Source organism: Tubulanus polymorphus, chromosome 10, assembly GCF_964204645.1.
Source record: "Tubulanus polymorphus chromosome 10, tnTubPoly1.2, whole genome shotgun sequence".
NCBI classification, from domain to species: Eukaryota; Metazoa; Nemertea; class Palaeonemertea; order Tubulaniformes; family Tubulanidae; genus Tubulanus; species Tubulanus polymorphus.
Window position 1 is genome coordinate 2,145,764 of NC_134034.1, and position 21,095 is coordinate 2,166,858.

The 21,095-nt window shown below is 40.7% G+C and overlaps 2 protein-coding genes across 3 annotated transcripts; one reads left to right on the plus strand and one right to left on the minus strand.

Annotated features, from left to right (window-relative positions):
* Nucleotides 1-29: 29 nt before the first annotated feature.
* LOC141911825 (hypoxanthine-guanine phosphoribosyltransferase-like) lies at nucleotides 30-5,157 on the plus strand. The gene is made up of 8 exons (XM_074802884.1): nucleotides 30-385; nucleotides 779-885; nucleotides 1,228-1,411; nucleotides 2,035-2,100; nucleotides 2,357-2,457; nucleotides 2,756-2,802; nucleotides 3,068-3,144; nucleotides 3,468-5,157. The coding sequence occupies exons 1-8, from the start codon at nucleotides 308-310 to the stop codon at nucleotides 3,573-3,575; spliced, it is 768 nt and encodes a 255-aa protein (XP_074658985.1). The 5' UTR covers nucleotides 30-307; the 3' UTR covers nucleotides 3,576-5,157.
* Nucleotides 5,158-5,919: 762 nt separating this feature from the next.
* LOC141911915 (uncharacterized) lies at nucleotides 5,920-11,904 on the minus strand. 2 transcript variants are annotated; one of them, XM_074803017.1, is made up of 3 exons: nucleotides 11,744-11,904; nucleotides 10,372-10,512; nucleotides 5,920-7,792 (listed from the first exon to the last, which is right to left on the minus strand). In XM_074803017.1, exons 2-3 carry the CDS (start codon nucleotides 10,471-10,473, stop codon nucleotides 5,939-5,941), a joined length of 1,956 nt encoding a protein of 651 aa, XP_074659118.1. In that variant the 5' UTR covers nucleotides 10,474-10,512; nucleotides 11,744-11,904; the 3' UTR covers nucleotides 5,920-5,938. The 2 variants fall into 2 exon arrangements, with proteins under 2 accessions (XP_074659118.1, XP_074659119.1); XM_074803018.1 differs by lacking the exons at nucleotides 10,372-10,512; nucleotides 11,744-11,904 and adding an exon at nucleotides 8,826-9,582.
* Nucleotides 11,905-21,095: the final 9,191 nt, after the last annotated feature.

Consider the following 21,095-nt stretch of genomic DNA (forward strand, 5'->3'; position numbering starts at 1 on the left):
TTAAACTACAGTTGGAAAATCAGTATTTATTGACCGAGTTGTATTGGATCGTTAATGTTGGATGTCTCTGTTTCTCCTCTGAAAAGGATTCGGTCTTTTTATCAAATCTAGAGGATTCGAACTCACTCGATCCGTTCAACGGCACTGCTTTATTGCCGATCACCGGACGCGTTCACGTTGTTCCACGGAGCTTAAGTAGGAAGTCTCCGACCGCGAGGAAATTCCTTAATGACGTCACCTTCCACTGATGAGGGGAACCCGGAAATATATATTCACGTTCTACTGATCTTGATTTCACGGTTGTTTGATGAAAGAACGCGTAAAGAAAATATTGTCCAGGAATTCGATGATGTCTTCGACTAATAACGATAAGAAATATATTCGCGTGAGTATCTCTTTTGAATAGAACCCTGCTGATTTTTGAAATTTGACTGACTGATGGCTGATACGCGGGCGTCACCGACTCCCGAGGCCGTGCACGCGAGCGACGAGCCGAGTTACTACGAGCAGAAGTAGGGACCACGACCGATCACACAGAGCATGGGACAGGTCCAAAATCAAAAGATTTAGGAAAAATACTCGCGGGTTTGCGATGCTCTTGGCACTGACAGTCTTAATTGATAGACTATGACAGACAAGAAAAAAAAATTTGGGCGAAGGTTTTTGATAATATTGGTTCATAAAAGAAGTCCGCAGCAGAAAAGGAGTCTGTACAAATGCTTTAAGTTATCACGAGTAAACTCTTATGAATGAGAGCTTGATGTTGATCTAATTTTAGATCGACGACGATCATCCTGGTTACCCTTTACATTTATTCTGCGTGCCGAAACACTATGAAGATGCTTTAGATCACGTGATGGTACCAGCTGGACTTGTCAATGATAGGTAAATAAACAGGAGGGGGATTTTCAATAAAAATGTCTCGGGTGAAGCGATGAACACATGTGAAGTGTGGACGATCAGTTTCTGAAAGTGTGCTGATAAAATGTCCAATGCCTGTTGTTTGTAGTTCATTTTCAATAAAAATGTCTCAGGTGAAGCATTGAACACATGTGAAGCGTGGACGATCAGTTTTTTAAAGTGTGCTGATAAAATGTCTAATCAATATTTGTAGTTAATTTTTGATGAAAAATGTCTCATGTGAAGTACTGTACACGGCTTCGATTGACACCCTATTTACGGTTGGGTTATTTTATGCTAGAAAAATTACTCCGTGTCTTTATTTAGAATCGAGCGTTTGGCGACCGAAGTGATTACGGCGTTTAACTACGAGCCGATCGTCGCGTTGTGCGTGTTGAAAGGCGGATACAAATTCTTCGGTGATCTGCTCGATAAAATCAAACAGATGAACCGCACGATGGACGAATCGATTCCGATCGCCATCGATTTCATTCGGCTGAAAAGTTACGTCGTAAGTAGGAAACGATTTCTGAGATAGCGAAAAAAAGTTTAAAAAAAGTGTTCGTCGGTAGCAAAAATACCATAAACCCATAAGAGAGGTTAAAAGTCGATCCCACAGCACACAAGCAACACCTGGTGGATCCTTGCTTGCCATTAAGTAGAATCCTCTATTGCTGCAGTGGTTGATGTCCTACTGCACACTAGTGACACCTGGTGGATCCTCACTTGCCATAAAGTAGAATCCTCTATTGCTGCAGTAGTTGATGTCCTACTGCACACTAGTGACACCTGGTGGATCCTCACTTGCCATACAGTAGAATCATCTATTGCTGCAGTGGTTGATGTCCTACGGCACACTAGCGACACCTGGTGGATCCTCACTTGCCATAAAGTAAAATCCTCTATTGCTGCAGTAGTTGATATCCTACTGCACACTAGCGACACCTGGTGGTTCCTCACTTGCCATAAAGTACAATCCTGTATTACTGCAGTAGTTGGGGTTCTACGGCACACTAGCGACACCTTGTTGATCCTCACTAATCTAAGTCCACGTCTTCACAGATGAATTGAAACCTGTTTTTGTCACAATTTGTTAAACACATGTTCGATTTTGTTATCTATATATTTGTACAGGATGATCAGTCGTGTGGGAATGTGGAGGTTATCGGAGGTGACTGTCTCTCAAACTTAACTGGAAAGGTACTGATTACTGAAATTTAAAACTTAGTCCAGTGTCAGAAATCCCTGCCACTGTTATTTCACTATTTATACAATAATATTTTAATATATTGATAACTACTATATATGGTTATTTAAGGTGTGAGTGCATGAGTCAATGTGCACTTTGTCATCAATACTGGCGTTTCGAAATTTAAAATGATAATAATAATAATAATAATGATATTATCTAATAATAATGATATTACTTAATGATAATGATGATGTTCACCCTTAGAACGTTTTAGTGGTGGAAGATATCATTGACACCGGCAACACGATGAAATGTCTGCTGAACATGTTAGATAAATATAAGCCAAAATCTGTCAAGGTCGCCAGGTAAGTTCATGGCCATGCCGCTTAAGATCATTAGGTCAAGGTCATTAATTTCTGTGTCCCTTTTGCCTAACGCTCGGGCCAGCTTGAACCGATTTGACTAAACTCCGATGAAAACGAAATAATTTTCCGACTTTTCTTATCCTTTGCTCGAATTTGTTTGCTTTGCCCGTCAAAGTTTGTCTGAGGTTATTAAGTGTGGTGTGATATGTAGGTCTATTTTCGCACTGTTCACTCTCATAGCAAGTAATTCAGAATGTTTTAATATCAGTTAGTTTTTTCTCTCGTCTTCTCTTTTCAGTTTACTCGTCAAACGTACGGATAAAAGTATCGGATACAGACCTGAATGTGAGTTGGAGCCAGTGTTGCGTGGTGACAGATGAGCAGGGCTGATTTAAGGGGTCACCCGGGTCTTAGCCTTTGTGTTTTGTCAATATAGAGATTGTAAAAACCTCCACACTCATTCTGCCAAAAATTACATCTTTTTGGGAACTATTTGAGCCTGCCTTTTTCCAATTATTCCAAGTTCAGGGAATGGATGCCAGGAAATTAAAAAGGTGGGAAGGGGTATCATAACATGTATCGTTGAATGTTTAAAAAAAATTTGTTTTAGATATTGGTTTCGAAGTGCCTGATAAATTTGTGGTTGGCTACGCTTTAGACTATAACGAATACTTCAGAGATTTAAGCGTAAGTTAATGAAAAAACGGTCGCTTATCGACGATTCAGTTTCAAACAGAAAACAAATTGCTAAAGAAAAAACCCAGCGGCTCGTATCGGAGTTGGGATTTAAATCGGCGAAAGTCTGCGCTTACGATCAGAAAATTCGTTATGAAGTCGAAGGATTTGTACTTTGTCCTGAGTCGGCCTGGTTCGGAGAGTGTAGTAGGATGAGGTTTGCTGTAGATAAATACCGGCCAGAAAAACGTTCCGACAATGGAATCTACGAATGAGTCGAATTCGTTGAAATTATTTGCAATGTTCTGATAGCAGGTCTCTCCACTTTTTTGCAGCATATATGCGTTATCAACGAACATGGCCGTCAAAAATATGCGGTTAAAGATGCGGCAGCAGCAGCAGCAGCAGCGACGGCGGCGGCCACCACCACCGAGACAAATTGAAGAATCGACAAGAATAGATACAATAGTAGTAATAAACCGTGTGCCAAATATCCAGCATATGGTCGCGTTTATCTTTGATTATACTAATGAAAACTTCAAATCAAATAGACAAGTGAAGTAGTGAACATTTGCAGGGTCCGATCTTAGCACGAGTCTGATTACCCGGGACAATGAAAGTCAACCCCCGATATACCGCCCACATCGGTGCAGAGCGGTTTTGGCGGTATAGAGAGTATGGCGGTATATCGGGGATGTTTTGCTATGTCTTTGTATTGAGATGTACATTGAGAAAACCTGGCGATAGGCGGGGGTGGTGGTATATGGGATGGCGGTAATCGACTATTAAATATTTTCTCATTATGGGAAGTAGGGATAGGTTATCATTATCACTTATTATCACTTATAGTTTATTTGCATGTCTCGGCAGTTTTCCCAATCGATACAACGGACGGTTGTGCCGCCTGTCGACTGTCTGTGTAGGTGACGTAGATTATCGTGACTTTTATTCTTCAGATCAGACCCTGCATTTGTAAGTTTCACAATCGAGTTGTTAAGATATAAGATAAGACGTGGCTTTATTGGGGCGCCACCTTCCGTCTGGTGTGTGTCGACCCGTGATAGGCCACAGGTGGGGGCTACACTTGCACCCTTGACTCCATTCGAATACACCGAAAAAAAATATGCGTAGATTTATTGAAAAAATCAATGAAACGGGTCGATATGATTCTAAAACCAGTAAATGTATTTAAATGTAAAGATGACGGGTGCCCGTTCGAAAATTCGTAGAAATATTCTTTTTTCTGGACGGGTGCCCGTGCTGATTGCTCGTTGCAATAATCTGTTGATGGGGATCGGGGTAATTTTGTTCCGGCGCTTGTTGTTACATTCCATGATAATGTATAATTTGCAAAAGTCTCTTGGCTCGGTGACGTCACGAAAAACAACCCTTCGCGTATACGATCTAGTCGGCCGGTGTCGTCTGTTTTGGTTTGAACCGATATTTCAGTGACTACTGTGCGCGAAACTTTCGATCACTTCTCACAATAATACGGTCCACAATTTGATTCCCAAAATGATTAAAACCGCGACTTCGCGCCGCATTTTCGGTTCCGACCGTTTATTGGTTGATCGCGCGTCGCGTATTTTGTGATGTCACACAAGGCTTAACTGACTCGCTTTCAATATTGTAATTGAATAATGTTTTTGGTATAAAACCACCGCTATTAAGTGTCAAAATGATCTCGAATCGATTACTCATTCGTTAATTAGCTTTAATTGATTAGTTTTAAATAACAATAATCTCGAGATGTTAGTGCATATATAAATAGACATTAGTCCTTACTCGGTGTTGAGCAAATTTGGGAACGATGTGTGGCCCCGATTCTGTATTTGGTGAATTATTCCGACTCTAACGCTACCTTCCTTGTCCGCTACCTTGTTCCCTATTTTACTCACTTTACCGAGTAAGGCCGATTTTTACGTAACGTTTACGTAAAACCCGGTCGCATAAAAAAGAAAAACAACTGTAAATCTGTTTTTTTTTTCATCGTGGCGACACCTATTGTTAAGAAACATCTGTTTAAAGAAGTATTAAAATAATGAAAAATGGATTTTAGTTTGAATAGGGATTGTGTGTGTGTTAGTTTTAGCGAACAGATTCCCTGACTGCGGGTTTCGAACCTGATATAGTATATTGTTGTGTACGTCGCTCGTCCCAGTGTGATATCATCCTGAAGCTTCGGCAGAAAATGACGATCAACTCGGATGTTGCACGATGATGTTACGATAAAGCTGTATTTTCGATACGCCCCACGACGATGGTGTCCCTTCTTCATCCCTAAACCACGTGACATATGTTGATTTATGGATAACAGTATGGAGATGGCCCGGGCACTCAGCCCATCCTCGCTTACCAGGGTTTGATTGCCCGCCTGCCGGAGCTCACGCGAAAACAAGCCCTGGATCGATCTAACACGAATCGATGTTGGGGTGGAACAATAAAACACGATGCTGTTTGCGGAAATTGATAACAAAAGTAGGAACGGGCAGATATTTTCCAACAAAGTTCACCATTCTTCAGATTCCGACTTTATTGCATCTCAATGCGGCAAACTTTGCACCAGAACTTCGTTTATTGATTTGGAATTACAACAAAATGCAGTGCATTTTTACAATATGCTGGGGAGGAGCTCGAGACCTTGGGATTATGTTTTTTTGATATTAGTGTGCTACCTGTGGTCCCTCGATCCGTTCCTGGGATTCCCGTCAATCTGAATGCGTGGGAATCCTTTGTAGAAACTGAAATATGATAAAGACGCATTTTTTCTATAAATAACAACAGATTTTATTTAGATGAGGTCAAGCTAATTCTTTTCAGCTTTCGGGACGAAATAATCTTGTTGACCGAGTGGTTTCGAATGGTCGAACACGTTCCTCTTTTCCTGAACAATTCGTTTTCTCCTGACGACATGTTCATCATCGTCATTTTCATCGTCGACATCGCCATCGTTCGCTTCATTCTCCTCCTCGTCACTAGGCGGCGCTGTAAGCACAGACGCTTCCGCTTGCGTGATGAAAAAACTAGGTTTCTCAAAGTCCGTAGCGGTGTCCTCGGTGACGTCATCAACAATAGCTTCGTCGTCAGCGACAGCAGGTGGCGTTGGTTCAGGCGACGACTCGTTCTCGTCCACCAAAGGTCGTTCCGGTGACGAAGCGACTGCGTATCTAGTAATTACATCGCGCATTATTTCGTAATTAGTACGCAGCAGTTCGTGCGATTTCTCGAGGTCGCGGCGATTGAGCTTTTTCTCCGTCAGGTTTCGGGTGAGGTCGTTTATTTTCGCTTGCACGTGATCTGTGAATCGGATGAAATTGGGCCGCACTTCCAGCTCGACGTGGTAGTCGCGTTCTAGAATATCGAATTGATATTTCAACAGTTTGAAATGTTGATACTTCTCGATCATGTCGACTTCGATATTTCGAAGTTCCATGCACAGATCGTTGTATCGACTGGTTCCCTGTACGGTGTTTTCGATCTCGATTTTCAAGTCTTCGCGACGTTTCACGACCGAGTTGTAATCTTTCTGCGCGCGCGTTTTCCGATCGACCAGATCGGTGCAGTTCTTATCCAACGAATCGACTCTGTTCTCGCGTTTTCGTAAAGTCGTCAAATCGTTCTCGTAAACCAAAAGAACGTGCTCGTCTTTGCGAATATCGTCGTTCGCCTTTTTGATGCGCGATTTCAGAAGCTTCATTTTTCGATCGAACTCGATCTGGGCGGTTCGAGCCCCGGCGAGCGGCGTGTCGTAGACGATATCGGCCAGCGTCCACCAGGTTCGCGCCAGTTCGAGCGATTTGTGACACTTGACGAACACGTCGAAAACCACCCGGAAAACCGGCTCGAAATGCGCCACGTCCTTGAACTGGATCAGATCGTGCACGCTGTCCTCATCGAAACTTCTGTAGTCGATTTCTTCCTCGGATAAAACCGCGTCCCAATTTCTATTCACCGTGTTCAATTTTCGAACTACGAATAATAGTTTTTGTTTTTCCTGAATTTTGTTCGGCGGCCCTTCTACCGTCGTTTCGGAACCGAGGCTCGCGCTGGCGGCGGCGGCGGCAGCTCCAGATGACGGGCTATTTTTCTTCGCGCGCGAATACTTGTCGTAATACGACGCGGTTTTGATCGGCGATTCGTCCGCGTCGCTACGCATCGACGACGAATGACCGCTGTCTACGAAATCATCGGTTTCATCATCGTTCGCGTCATCGTTATCCGACGAATAGATGAGCAAATCGAGGTCAGTCGGGTCGTAGAAATACTCGTACAAACAACAATAGATTCTTTCGTCGAAATATGTTTTCAGTTTCTTCAAAAACTGCAAATCTTTGAACAGATTCCGGAAGTAACGAATCACGTGGTCGACCTCCTCTTTTTGAATGCCTTTCCGTTTAGTTTCGTCCAAGGTCGCCACCAGGTGGCGCAGTTGTTTGAACGAGACGATTCTGTTATTGTTGGGCAGCAGGGGTTTGTGGGTGATTCTGGCGCCGCGCATGTTCGGTACGCCTCGCGTTAGTGTCTGTAGCATGCGATAGAGGGCGTCGCCGGATATTTTGTTGACGGCGTGTCGCGTCAGTTTCTCGAAGGCGCGGATTTGTTTTTGTAGGTTGTCGTGTTGTCGCAGACGGCTCGCTCCCGTCATGTCTTCTGGCCGTGTCTGAAAGATATGTAAATGAATTATATTATATGAAAAATGGAAATAGGCATGTAGTAAGCCCAGCCTTATTTATTTATCATACAAAACGTAGAAATAAATGCACAGGTTTACAAAGATAATGAGATAATGAAACTGACAAAAAGAAGAAGAAAAAAAGAAAACCTAAGATATTACAAAAATTACAAATAAATTGAAACCGGATAACGTAATCGTTTTACAAACAATACAGGATGAAAAAAACGTCAACAGAGATTTCAAATTTCAAGTCTTAGAGTATAGCGTTAGGTCCTAAATATTCTCACTGCTTTGAGAATCAGGCAGCGTTCTGTTTCACCCCTTGCTTTTGTTATCTTTCACTCATTTATATTGTCACTGGCTCCACTTCAGATTCGCTTGTCTTTGATAGTTATCCCCTAGTTTGCTTTGTAACTGTTCTACGACGTAATACCCCTAGTTTGCTTCGATTCTAATTACTTAAATTGTCTCTTTGGTCTCGATGGCTTGTATACCATATATCTCATATTTTATCTCACTCAGTATTCCTCAAGATGCCTAATAGATCGTAGTCGAAACGTTGAATGAATAAATTCATAGCTTTTCGGACTCAATCTTCCGTAATATCAATTAGAATTTTTTTTATATCGTTACGTAACACGGAATAGTTTTTCACCGATGTTTAGCGTTAATCTGTAGATCTATTTCACCTAGTCGCATCAACTTGCACGCTTTGCCAAGATGAGTGCTGCCGAGTTTGGAAGAGTCTGTAACTAGACCTAGAGTGAGATACCCGATGTTGGTTAAACCATTGAGTCAAAACAATAATAAAAACATTAGTGTTCAACTAATTTTGGCCCCGGATAAAATACACGGCAAGAAGCTTATTGTCAATATGTCTGTTGTCCATCCTGGGCACTTCATACCAACCGCTTTTAGCAACAGCCCCTGTAGTTTCACAAGATAACATTGGAACTTTCAATAAACTTATTTCTAACACTGATTTCATGATTATTGTAAATGAATTTATAAAACCCACCGAAATTTCTCCAGCATCGAAATTCCCCTCGTCGTCGACGGTCGCCAAAACCTCCTCGAAATCCATTTTATTATTCGACAGATCGATACCGAATAGTTATCGGATGCGTTTATCCTATAATCCGGCGATAATCCCATACGAAAGAAACCGCACCGTTGAGGTATTTTTACCGCACTAACTCGTCGTCTCGGAGTGGATCTATGGTTACTATGGTAAAATCCCCGCTAACCATGATTGATCGGCTAAAATGATCCGCGAATACCGAAAATGATTTTGATGAATTGTTTGTTGAAAGAATTGAGGTCAAATACTCAACTCGTAAGCCAACAAAACAGCAGTATGCAATTTAAAGTTTAAATGTTCTTTGTGACAGTCCACATTATCGATTCCTCCCTTGGGATGTTTAGAAATCGCTTGCGAAATGAAACGTACGTTTCCTAGCAACCACCGCCATTTTTATGATGACTGTGCGCATGGACCACGATTTATCGACTATGATCGTAATTAGTGTCTTCGCAACAGTCTCATAGAATCGGTTTTGAAAAAGAAAACCGTATCAAAAGTGGATCACCGTCCATCCTATGTCTAAGTCTGCCGTCTTTTGTATTAGCTGCCGAGATTAACATATCCGTCAATTTCCAGCTATCTAATCCAATCTAAACATTTTCAAATCGATGAAGCAGACAGTATTTTAGAGTGCGGCGCAAAAATCGATCCAAACACACGTACCACGCGCGCTGGCGAATTTTTACGTTTTCTCCCATTAACACTTGATCCTATAAATTTGGTTTTACTCGTTATATATCACATGTACAAGCGTGTTTACACTGTTGGTATGATATGTCACAGGTTATAAGAAGCCGAGAGGAGTCGCATAGCTTACAGTCGGTAGTGCGAGAAGTGTGCCGTACTACCTGCATGTCTGTATGTGTGTATAAACAAATAATCGTGTCAAAAATCAGGTCAAGCAATGAACATTAGACATCGCCTTTCAAACCGAGGACTCGCGGCAAATAATCAGGTAGTCAACAAACGTTTAAAACCAGTTTTTTTTTTCATTTTCGAATTTCTGTTGTTCAATTTGACGTCTTTCTTGTACACGCTAGCTGTGGTGAAATTACATACGCGAACCCCGTGTTCGTGAAGTTTCGATTCTGATTTCGGAAGTAGTATTTTCAAGAAAACAAATTAGCGGAATTTTGAGAGGAATTAAACCGGCAAAACTGTAGAACGGGATCAGTTAAATCATCTGCAGAAACGGGATTTGTAGTTAAATTTGGAACTGGTAAAATTAAACCCATACAACTGTGGAACTGGATCCAGAGTCAGGTTAAATCCACACAAATGTGGAACTGGATTCAGAGTCAAATTAAACCCACAACTGTGGAACTAGATCCCAGGTCAAATAAAACCCGCACAACTGTGGAACTGAACCCAAAGTCAAATCAAACCTACACAACTGCGTATTTGGCACCAGACTAAAATAAATTAGTTTTGATGGTGAAATCGAAAGCACCTAACCGTTGAATCGGTGTCGGATACTTACGTAATGTATTTTGAATAAATCGTCGTATGAAATGAACGACTCTTTTACGTAAGTTTTACTGCGATCTCGTAGCAATTCAGTCGACGAAGTTCCCATCTTCATTTCTCTCCCGAAGCGTATTTCAGATCATTAGAAAGACGACTGAAAAGAGAACAGAAGTATAAGTATATGCTCTTGTTAGTCTACAATATAGTGTATTTGAAATTATCAAAGTTTCAGTGTTGGCATCCTTGCTGTTGTATCAGAATTATATATCACATCTAACGATAAATATTGTATCGTAAACTCTCTTAGTTTATCTCTGTAACATTTTGATTATTGTTAATTCATTCAGAAATAAAGATGACGTGAATGTAAAATGTAAATTTGTTAACGGCGGCCATGTTTTGTCGTTAGCCGGTTCAGTGACTCTTCTGATGACGACGGTTACAAACGCCACGATGAAGTGTCGCATCTAAATTCAACTTTTCTAGTATATTTTGTTATCTTTTTTTCGTATTTTCAGAGATTGAAAACGACCAGGCAGATATTTGGCAGATCATCATATTCATCCTGGAATGTGAATGTGTACGGGTCAATGCGGAATTTTTGAATTCGAATTTAAGTTTAATTAATCATTCTATTCATTCCATCTTTATTCCGCCGATGACCATCTGGTAAGAAGCCCTCTAATCCGTTCACTTCATCGATGAAACCTGTGTTCGTCATAGATACCTCGCCGCGTGTGCTTGCCGCAGGAGAGGTGGCGATCGGTATCAGACTATTGAACTATATATGTATATCAAACACTACGACAATTGATTTGAATATCGATTTCATCAATGATACTCGACTACACGCGCTTACCGCGATGGCCCGCAAATGGAAATATCGCCTGATAGATCCACCATAAATACTGGTAAAATTGCGCTAGACGCGGTTACCCAAACCAACTGCAGCGAAGGCGTTTGCTTTATAGACTACATATATATTTTCATTTTCGTTAATCACAATGCAAGGAAGGAGGTGAACCAGCAATAATTTAGATTACTTTACAGTTGAAAGTATTGATTGTTCATCCAATATGTTACAGTGCATCCTAAGATTTTACAACGGTTTTAACTTAAGCGATGGGGTTTGCTCATTTCTGAGAACCTGCACCCGCGGGCTCAAAATGAATACAAAAAAATTCAAGGGTTCAAGTTAAGACTGATCTATAAAAACCTAGTCCATACTCAGGCACAGGGTTAAAACTAAAACTTACACCCATGGTTAAAGTTGAAATTGGTCAATCCGGCTATATAACCCCAGGCTATATAGTTCAGATGAATTTTTAAAACTGACTCAAGCCTTTCTAAGCATATATACATCTAGTCTTGTTCTCTTTACGTACCTTCGTCAAAAAAAGTTCACTGATGCATTTCAATTCCATTTTAAAATTCATCAATAGCCAAAACTATCAGTTAGTCGCCATTTTAAACACGGGCCGATTACTAAATACATGATGACCTTTTATGAACTATGTTTATTGGAATTGATCAATATTGCCTACTGACGATATCCATGTTGGCAGCGACCCACGTCACAATAAAGCTTTTTCGGATACACACCAACTAACAAAAATTTCAGACGAATCCAGGACGGTCTCCAAAAATGGTCGACAGCCTAATCTTGCAGACTCGGTTGATTATTATATGCTTGGTGTTAGGCAAATTCAAATCCATTTTTTGGTTTATCGACGTCGGTATTCATCCATTAGGCGAATTATCTTCATGGCGAACATTTTTTGAAAAGTAACGCTCGATCATTTTCAGGTGATTTCGATAATCCGACTTTCGGGCTCTCAATAAAATGCCGGCTTTTGTTCGATTATGCACAGGTTGTATGATATTACACAGGTAGCCTCAACGCTGCTGCAGTTACGGGAATGCGGCGTCTCTTTCTCGCGCGGTTTCTGTGACAACCAACTACAGGAACGTAATATACTCCTCCTAGAGCGGGGTATTGCGTGGTGTAGGTAGTCTAGGCTCGATCAGTATAAGCAAATGTTCAGAAAAGCGATATATTTTAGAACGTTCGCTTTCAAATAGCGTGTGACAGTTTAATGGGGAAAAATCAACGCGAGTGATTAATCGGCACCGCATTCTGTAGACTAATAAAATTCGAATCTTGTTCTAATTGGGAACCTTCAAAACCTCACAGGTTATTGATGATTCCATTTGACGAATGAGGAGCCTCCAGGCGTCGCTAGTGTACAGTAGGACACTACTGGAGTTTGTTTGCATATGAATTTACACTGACCATTGATGTCTGAAAGCCTTTAGCCATTTTTGCCGTGTCCAACTCGTTCATACTCGTTTTGAATCGGAAGTAATTGATATAGGTTAGTTCCTTGACCCATGACTCCAATAAAAGTCGAATTACAAGCGTTGATAAGCATTAATATTGCAGCTGACCATTTGCCTTTCTTTTTTGGCGAAAAATGATTGAACTTGAACCGACGTTCTGCGCGAACCAATAGCCAAAAAACCATACCTGCTATATGCCCTCAATGAAAAAGGAAATATTCAAAACTCACAAAGGAACAGTTACGACATGCTCGCTATGTGTGGCATATGACCAACAGCAGTTGCGCAACTCGGCAAGGCGCTAATCGCAAGGCAGCATCTAAAACCGCTTTCAATAATTTCTAACGTTTAAACGCGCAACTCGAAACATCCTATACCTGCAAATGAAATAGTAGTTTTAACGAATCTATTTGAGTGAAAAGTCGACGTGAAGGTACATATTTTCAACGCAGGTAATTACGCGAAAAAAGTGAAAGAACATTTTTTTAAAAGAAATAATTGTAGAAGCAACGAAGTATATATTTATCTTGAATTTCGTGATTGGACGAACTGTAATTCGTGTTGATTGGTTATTCAGACGAAAGAAAACTCAAACGTGAGCTGTACCTTACAGATTGCGCTCATTCGGTCGTATGTTGTTCAGTATGGATCGACTGAGAGCGCTGTTTATAGCGTCGCTGGTCGCCTGGACAGGTAACATCGCACACGCTGACCCGTTCGATTTCTTGACAGTCAATTCGTCTTGTAACAACACTTGGTACCCCATCGATTCTACGTCCGGTTACCTCGTTTCGCCGAATTATCCGTCGTTAACGCGCGGTGTTGAATGTCGTTGGTTCATTAACGGCTCCTTACGAGGAACGTTTCGTGTCCGAGTTTACTACGACATCGAGCCGTCAATATTCTGCAGTGATAACTACCTTCTCGTCGATGAATCTGATCACATATTCTGCGGTGAAGGAGATCATGAAATCCGTCGTAACGATTCGATCTCGTTAATGTTCAGTAGTAACGTCAATGGTGCGCGAGGTAGTCGGGTTTATATCGTTTATCGTTACGAACAAAGCCGTTTGAATTTAAGTCACAACTGTAAAGAAATATATCATTTTAGAATTAACAAGTTACAAGCGTCGAACGGGTACAAATTCGATATCAACGGATTACAATGCTCGCTCTATTTAGAATGGATGGGACTTGCAGATCATTTTGCATTGAATCTGACATTCATTGCTATAAGCTTCAGGTTACAAAGCATTTTTGAAACGGCCTCAGTCAAAATTCATAATGGCTGGAACACCGGAAGTGAACCTATCGCCAATATACATGAACAAACTGGACTACCTCCGGTAACAATTTATACAAAAACCAACAAGGCCGTCATCAAAGGTTTGCCGTATTATTTTCTATTTCAAACGCAATTACTAGTGCAAATCTACAAAATATCAGATTGGAACGTCACTAATCCATTGATTCAGATTTCTAATAAGGAGTCGGGAGTGCTTGTTCCTGATGATAAGAGTTTACACGTAATAACTCGATCAAAACACTTACACTGCTGGTCTATCACAGTGATCGTGTTGCAGTACGTCGTCTTCAACTGGACAAGTGATCTCATTACTTCCGGTGACGTCATCGGTGTTTATAAACTAGAAGGGTTACGCGTTGTAGGAACTGATATTTTACTGGGTAAAAACTACCTCGAGTCGCTTAGTGTTAAATCCGACGGCTTTCTAGTCGTACTGTGCGTTTTACTGTCGGAAAAACTAACGGAGTCTCAAACACAAGTGTACTTTAAAATGGAACCGGTATCAAAGGCGGATGTTCGGCTAGTCACTATGGAAGTAAGTACACAAATAAAGTTCTGAAAAAGTGTCTCGGCCGTTTTTTAATCGAATTATTTTTAGATACGAATTTCTAATGATTCTGATTTTCTTTTACTTCAGCCTACGACGCACTGTCGACCTTTTCAAATGTTCCAAACGAAAAACAAACCGACGATCTCGTATCAAGCGATTGAAATAAAGTTCACATTGAAAGTCGATATTTCTGACTACGATTTTCGCATGTTGGTTTTATCTGAGAATTGCGAACGAGCCGGATTTTACATATACGACGGTGGTAATTTGACGGCTAGACGCTACGGACCGTATTGTCCTAGTTCAAATAGATACGACCGTAACGTCGTCAGTCTGATTACATCAGGTGGTCCCGTTACTATAGTAGCGTACGCTTACAAGTGGGACGGACGGTTGACGGAAAATATATTCCGTGCCAATCTAAAATTTCAACCGACGGACTGTACGGGGTACGTTCTGCAGGAAGGAGAAAGTCGGATAAATGTGACGTCACACTGTCTCGTCATCACACCTAAAAACCGACGCCTGCCATTAAAGTACATTTACATATTGTCAGAACACGAATATCAAATCGATCGATGTTTTCCTGGAAATGGGAAGAGGACACCGTGCAAAAGATACTTAGATTTAACTAGCCAGTTTCTCAATAACAGTCTCGTATTGAACACTGTGACTTTACGCACTGACAATAAGTTCTGGCAATATCAACTAACAATTAAACTACGTCGTGAATGTCAACGTCTTAAGATGCCAACAGCTATTGGAATGATGTTACGTGACAGAGATGAATGTGGAATCATACAGTCACCGAACTACCCGGGTCGCACAATCCTCGGTGCGCAATCACTAATCTATAATTTTCGGTACACTTCATATAGACCTAAAATTGAATACAAATATTACAGATTCGTTATCAAATACATGGAAAATACGCCGTGCTCAAAGGCATCTCCACTAGACAAAGATCCGATCATTTTCACTCAAATGATGTATAGTCTACGCGAACAAAGGCAACTTAACCAAAAGATATGTAGAATTAATCATCCATTACCTGGTAGCATATTTCACAGTTTGAGCTATAATGCTGTCTCCTTCGTGGTAAACGCTTACGTCCCAACATTCCAAATACAATATACTTTAAAAGAAGAACCACAGATCGACGCGAAAGCCTGTAGTCCGGGATTCTTGGACTCCGGTTATTTTTCTTGCGTGAAATACATCAAACACGAACGTATGAATTGGGAGAATGCTGAATTGTACTGTAGACAGAAGTACGCGGGACATCTTCTCAGCATCAACACAGAACAGGAGATGATCGCCATCAAAAGGTTATTCGCTACAAAACTTTTACAACAGGCGTATTCACAGGAAGCGCTCATAATAATGATTGGATTAAAACTGCAGGTAAATTCTATCTTTGAAGCTTCTTTAATTTGAAGTTAAAGTAAATCACTTTAAGTAATGAAATTGGCATTTGGAAGTTATCCTTTCCTTGAAAAGGGTTAAATGTAACAATATTCGGCGGTAGACTCCAATTTACATATTGCCGTCTGATTGATAGGGTAGATTTTCGCAAGTAAGTAGGCGACAATTTGCCGACAGGCCACAAGGCGACCATGTGAATGCAGCGAAATGCTCGTGAGTTCGCAGCTATACTAACTAGTTTTCTACCGTTGTTTTCTTAATTTTTACAGCCGAATACCGCTGGTCACTACTTGTGGACTGATGGCAAACCATTGAGCTATTCAGAGTGGTACAAACCTACAAATAATGAAACGATACCAGAAGTTATTCGAGGATTGATATCTCCACTACGAACACAACCGATTAATGACGTCAATATGCCGTGCACAGCGATGATACTAAATAATCCACGAGGATCGGCGAACTGGGTTCGATTCCCGTGTTTAATCGACGAGGTGCACACGACATTTGTTTGCGAATCGGAACTCTATGGTAATGCACAAAATGAAGATCTAACTACTATTGCAAATGATACAAAAATAATCGTCAAAAATGCTTTCAACTCACGCTGTGCACGAGGTTGGTTAGGTATAGCTGGAGGATGTTATCAAATACTGACAAACTGGAACCAATTTCGAGATTCAGATATGAAAACTGCGACTGAGATATGTCGAGGCATTGGTGGCGAAATAGGCACGATGCCTGCCTTTACGGAAAATGAAGTAAATAATCTATTAAATATATTTTACCATCAATACAAATATGGCGCCGTGTTGGTAAGAGATGGCATGAACAGATCTAGAGCGATACAGCCTTCATTAACCAGGGATGAAATAACATTTATCTATAAATTAGTTTGGTCCGTTCCAATCATCGTAAAACCATCAGAAATTAGCGATATACATTCTGTATTGTGTGCCCACAATGCAAATGGGGAAATAGCTTATATAAGCGGTTGCAAATCCTGGCAATATGAATGTAACGATGGACGATGTATCAGCGACCATCGTGTATGTGATACTAGAAAGGATTGCCAAAACGGCGAAGATGAACTCAATTGTACGGATATGAATCTGCTCAGTCAATTCCGTTGTAATGATGGACTGGTCATATCAATAAGTGGTCTTTGTGACTTCATACAGGATTGTTCGGATGATTTTGACGAGAAGACGTGTTTTCATCCCCCGTGTCTGCCCGAACAATATCGCTGTGACAGCGGTCAATGTGTTGATATGTCCAACATATGTGACGGAGTTGGAAATTGTTTTGACGGCTCGGATGAAATAGGATGCACTGCTCAACTGTGTCAAGGCTTTCTGTGTAACAGTGGAGACTGCATAAGTCGCCAGTTATATCAGGATGGTGTCGTGGATTGCAGTGGAAGCCTCGAAGAAGATGAATTATTAACATCAACTAATATAACAGTGGATCCTACGATTCAGTGCAATAATGATAATCACTGTACGACTAATTTCACAAACCTCTGTGCAGAATTTGATGAACAAAGATGTTCATTCAATTCCCCGCATTGCTATTCTAGACGCCACAGATGTGTTCTTGAAAGGATGTTATTCGGCTACCCAGTTTGTAGAAATCTCGAGCACGTTTCGAAATGTGAAGAATTTGAATGTCCAGCTGGTACTGTAAAATGTTCAGCATCGTACTGTATACCAATAAGACAGGTGTGCGATGGTCAGCCGGACTGTCCCAATGTAGAAGATGAGAAAAACTGCACGGCATTTTCATGTCCAGGAATGTTTAAATGTGGCCACGAAAATCGATGTATTCCACAATTTGAAGTGTGTGATGGTGTTGTGCATTGTAAACATACCACCGACGATGAAGCTTTCTGTAATGTCACTTGTCCCAACCGTTGTGAATGTCAAGGTCATTCTGTAGACTGTAGAAATGTTGGTCTCACTGATATAACTGACCTCATCGCAGCATCAACTCGGATTCTAATGTTGTCGAATAATAGAATTCTGTTCAATGTGTCGACGTTTTCTTCCTTCGATTATCTCCGTGCGCTTAACATCTCCTTCAATGGATTGTCGTATGCTTTGCCGAACTCGTTCTCAAACCTACATAATCTAAACTCCTTAGACCTCACATATAATATCATAAAATCTTTATCTGCGAATACATTTATCGGCTTGTATAATTTGAAGAACCTGTTTCTAACTGGTAATCCAATTCGGTATCTAGAGGGTGGAAGCTTTCGGGGTTTAATTTCGCTCCCATCATTGAATCTTCACGGACTACAAATTTCGATACTTGGATCAAATGTATTCACGGGTCTATCCTCAATTACTTCATTGAATATCAGTAACAATAGAATCAACTTTATCTCAAAATATGTTTTTTCCGGTTTAAGCGAACTTATGTATCTTGATTTAACCAATAATTCAAATTATATTTCGTCGGAAAGCCGCATTTTCGACAACTTAACATCTTTAGTCTCCCTGATGTCTGATGCTTACAAATTTTGCTGCATGGCTCCTAATGTCGACCACTGCCTTCCCGAAGCAGATCAATTTTCCTCCTGTTCTGACTTGATGAGTAACACAGTCCTCAGAGCGATCATCTGGGTCATTGCTGCATTTAGTTTCTTCGCGAACAGTTGTGTCATTCTACTTCGCATTCGTGTATCATCATCTGAAACGCGAAACAGATCGTCTGACATCCTCATCATGAATCTGGCTGCTTGTGATTTTATGATGTCGATTTATTTGTTCTTGATCGCAGGAGCCGATTACCTCTACAAAGGAGTTTATTTCCTTAAATCTGAAATTTGGACGGAAAGTTTGTTGTGTCGTTTTGCAGGAATTATTGTTACAATCTCATGCGAAGGCTCTTTGACTTTTCTGCTCGTCATAACACGTCATCGATACTCAAACATTGTCAATCCGTTTTCTGAAAGTTTCATATCTCCGAAATATATCACTAGTATTTGCTGTATTTGCTGGCTCATTCTAAGTATAATCTCCTTGCTACCGCTGTCACAGTTGCCGTTCTTCGGCCCGAAATTCTATGGCACTACCGGGATTTGTCTACCTATGAATTTGCTAACCAGTGACGTCCACGCCTGGCAATATTCTTTGGCCATTTTTGCCGTGTCCAACACGTCCATACTGGCTACGATAATGACGACATATGTCCAGATGTACAGACACGTATCTGGAAGCAGGTCCGGTTCGGGTAGAATTGACCCTACTGAACTGATTTTGGCACGCAGGAGTTTGGTAATAAATCTTTCTAATATATTTTGCTGGCTGCCGATAATCACTGTCCAGTTTTGCGCGGTGTTTAGGTTGGAAATACCGAATCAGGTGGCGGCTTGGCTGGCGGTTCTTTTCTTACCGATCAACTCGTCACTCAATCCCATTCTATACACCATTCTGACAATTGATTTAAAATCCATTCATGCAAAATATAAACGTCGTCGACACTAAAAGAACATACGAAAGCTCGTCATTCGCAAAGCGTGACAAAAAAGCGATCAGAAGTACAAACTCTCCTTATCAAATTACGATAGCTCTGCGATTGCGGAGAGGAAAACTCTTGCTCTGCGCGGGACACAGATTTGTGGATTAAACTGCTGCAGATGCACTCACAATGCATCAGGATGTTTTGTCGTCGACACCTAAACGAACACGAAAAATATGAAATTACATTGATGACATCGGATTGGCCGGGGTCGTCCGAACTGCTATGTTCATTGATTTCTGTGCGATTCTTAGGGGAAAAAGCTCTTGTTCAATGCACCTTATAATGTATTATTTATAAAAGTATAATCTTTAAACGCAATCAAAGTTATTCGGTACTCTGTTGATTACTTTTTGTTGTTTTTGATGGTTTTCTTCATTTCCGAATTTCGAATATTGATGGGAATTACTGTGTGACGATTCAGCAAGATACAGCTGCTAATCAGTAGACCGATATACCTTGAACTAGTTCTTTTGGCTAGCATTCTCGCTTGCCAGGGCTTGATTGCCGCCCTCCGACGCTCACACCGAACACAAACATTTTTCTATTAAATACATTGCCCAATATTTCCTAAGCTTAGCGGTCTTTAGTCTATATCATCTAGCCAATCAGGTGCGTTGTATTGACAGAGCGAGTCTCCTGGTGAAAAAACAACGCGGCACCTGATTGGCTTAATACATACGTAAGCTGAACAGACATACTGGTATTCTTACATTCAGTATAACCCCTATACCATACCCTAGAAGTTTGACGTGGATTAACATTGGATTAACAAGAGAGAAAAGACAAGCTGGTTTTTTTTTGCTTGCGCGTTTCATTTCTACTTTCTATCCAGCACGTTGTAAGCGACAAACTCGATTTTCAGCACCAAGTAGATCGGACAATCAGATTCCATCCAAAGTAGAAACTTAAGTCGTTGCCTACTACCATTTTTTCCGGTGACTCTACGACATTTATTTTCGCGATATTTGTCACGGATTATACTTAATGACACAACCATTAGGAATACGAATGTGAATATTTTCTGTATTATTGATCATATGTTACCAGGTGGGTCGATAATTACTTTTCAAATTGACGTTGTTTGAACGAGATCGGGTGGGTATGACGACAATTAATTTGAATATCGATTTCATCAATGATACTCGACTACACGCGCTTACCGCGATGGCCCGCAAATGGAAATATCGCCTGATAGATCCACCATAAATACTGGTAAAATTGCGCTAGACACGGTTACCCAAACCAACTGCAGCGAAGGCGTTTGCTTTATAGACTATATATATTTTCATTTTCGTTAATCATAATGCAAGGAAGGAGGTGAACCAGCAATAATTTAGATTACTTTACAGTTGAAAGTATTGATTGTTCATCCAATATGTTACAGTGCATCCTAAGATTTTATAACGGTTTTAACTTTAGCAATGGGGTTTGCTCATTTCCGAGAACCTGAGTAATAGGGATAATAGGCTTTCATACCAAAGGTCGAAAGGTCGAGCTCGTAAAAAAATGAAAATAACATAATTTACAGTTGAATTAGTCGCGCACACTCCTAATTCAACTGTAAATTATTATTATTTTCATTTTTTAC

Bases quoted from the DNA above. Each gene is read 5' to 3' on its own strand.
- LOC141911825 (XM_074802884.1), top strand. From the start codon at position 308: ATGAAAGAACGCGTAAAGAAAATATTGTCCAGGAATTCGATGATGTCT. The intron at 886-1,227 runs GTAAATAAACAG...GTCTTTATTTAG, and splicing joins GCTGGACTTGTCAATGATAG to AATCGAGCGTTTGGCGACCG. The intron at 2,458-2,755 runs GTAAGTTCATGG...TTCTCTTTTCAG, and splicing joins AAATCTGTCAAGGTCGCCAG to TTTACTCGTCAAACGTACGG.
- LOC141911915 (XM_074803017.1), bottom strand. From the start codon at position 10,473: ATGAAGATGGGAACTTCGTCGACTGAATTGCTACGAGATCGCAGTAAA. The intron at 7,793-10,371 runs GTAAGTATCCGA...CATATCTTTCAG, and splicing joins ATTTATTCAAAATACATTAC to ACACGGCCAGAAGACATGAC.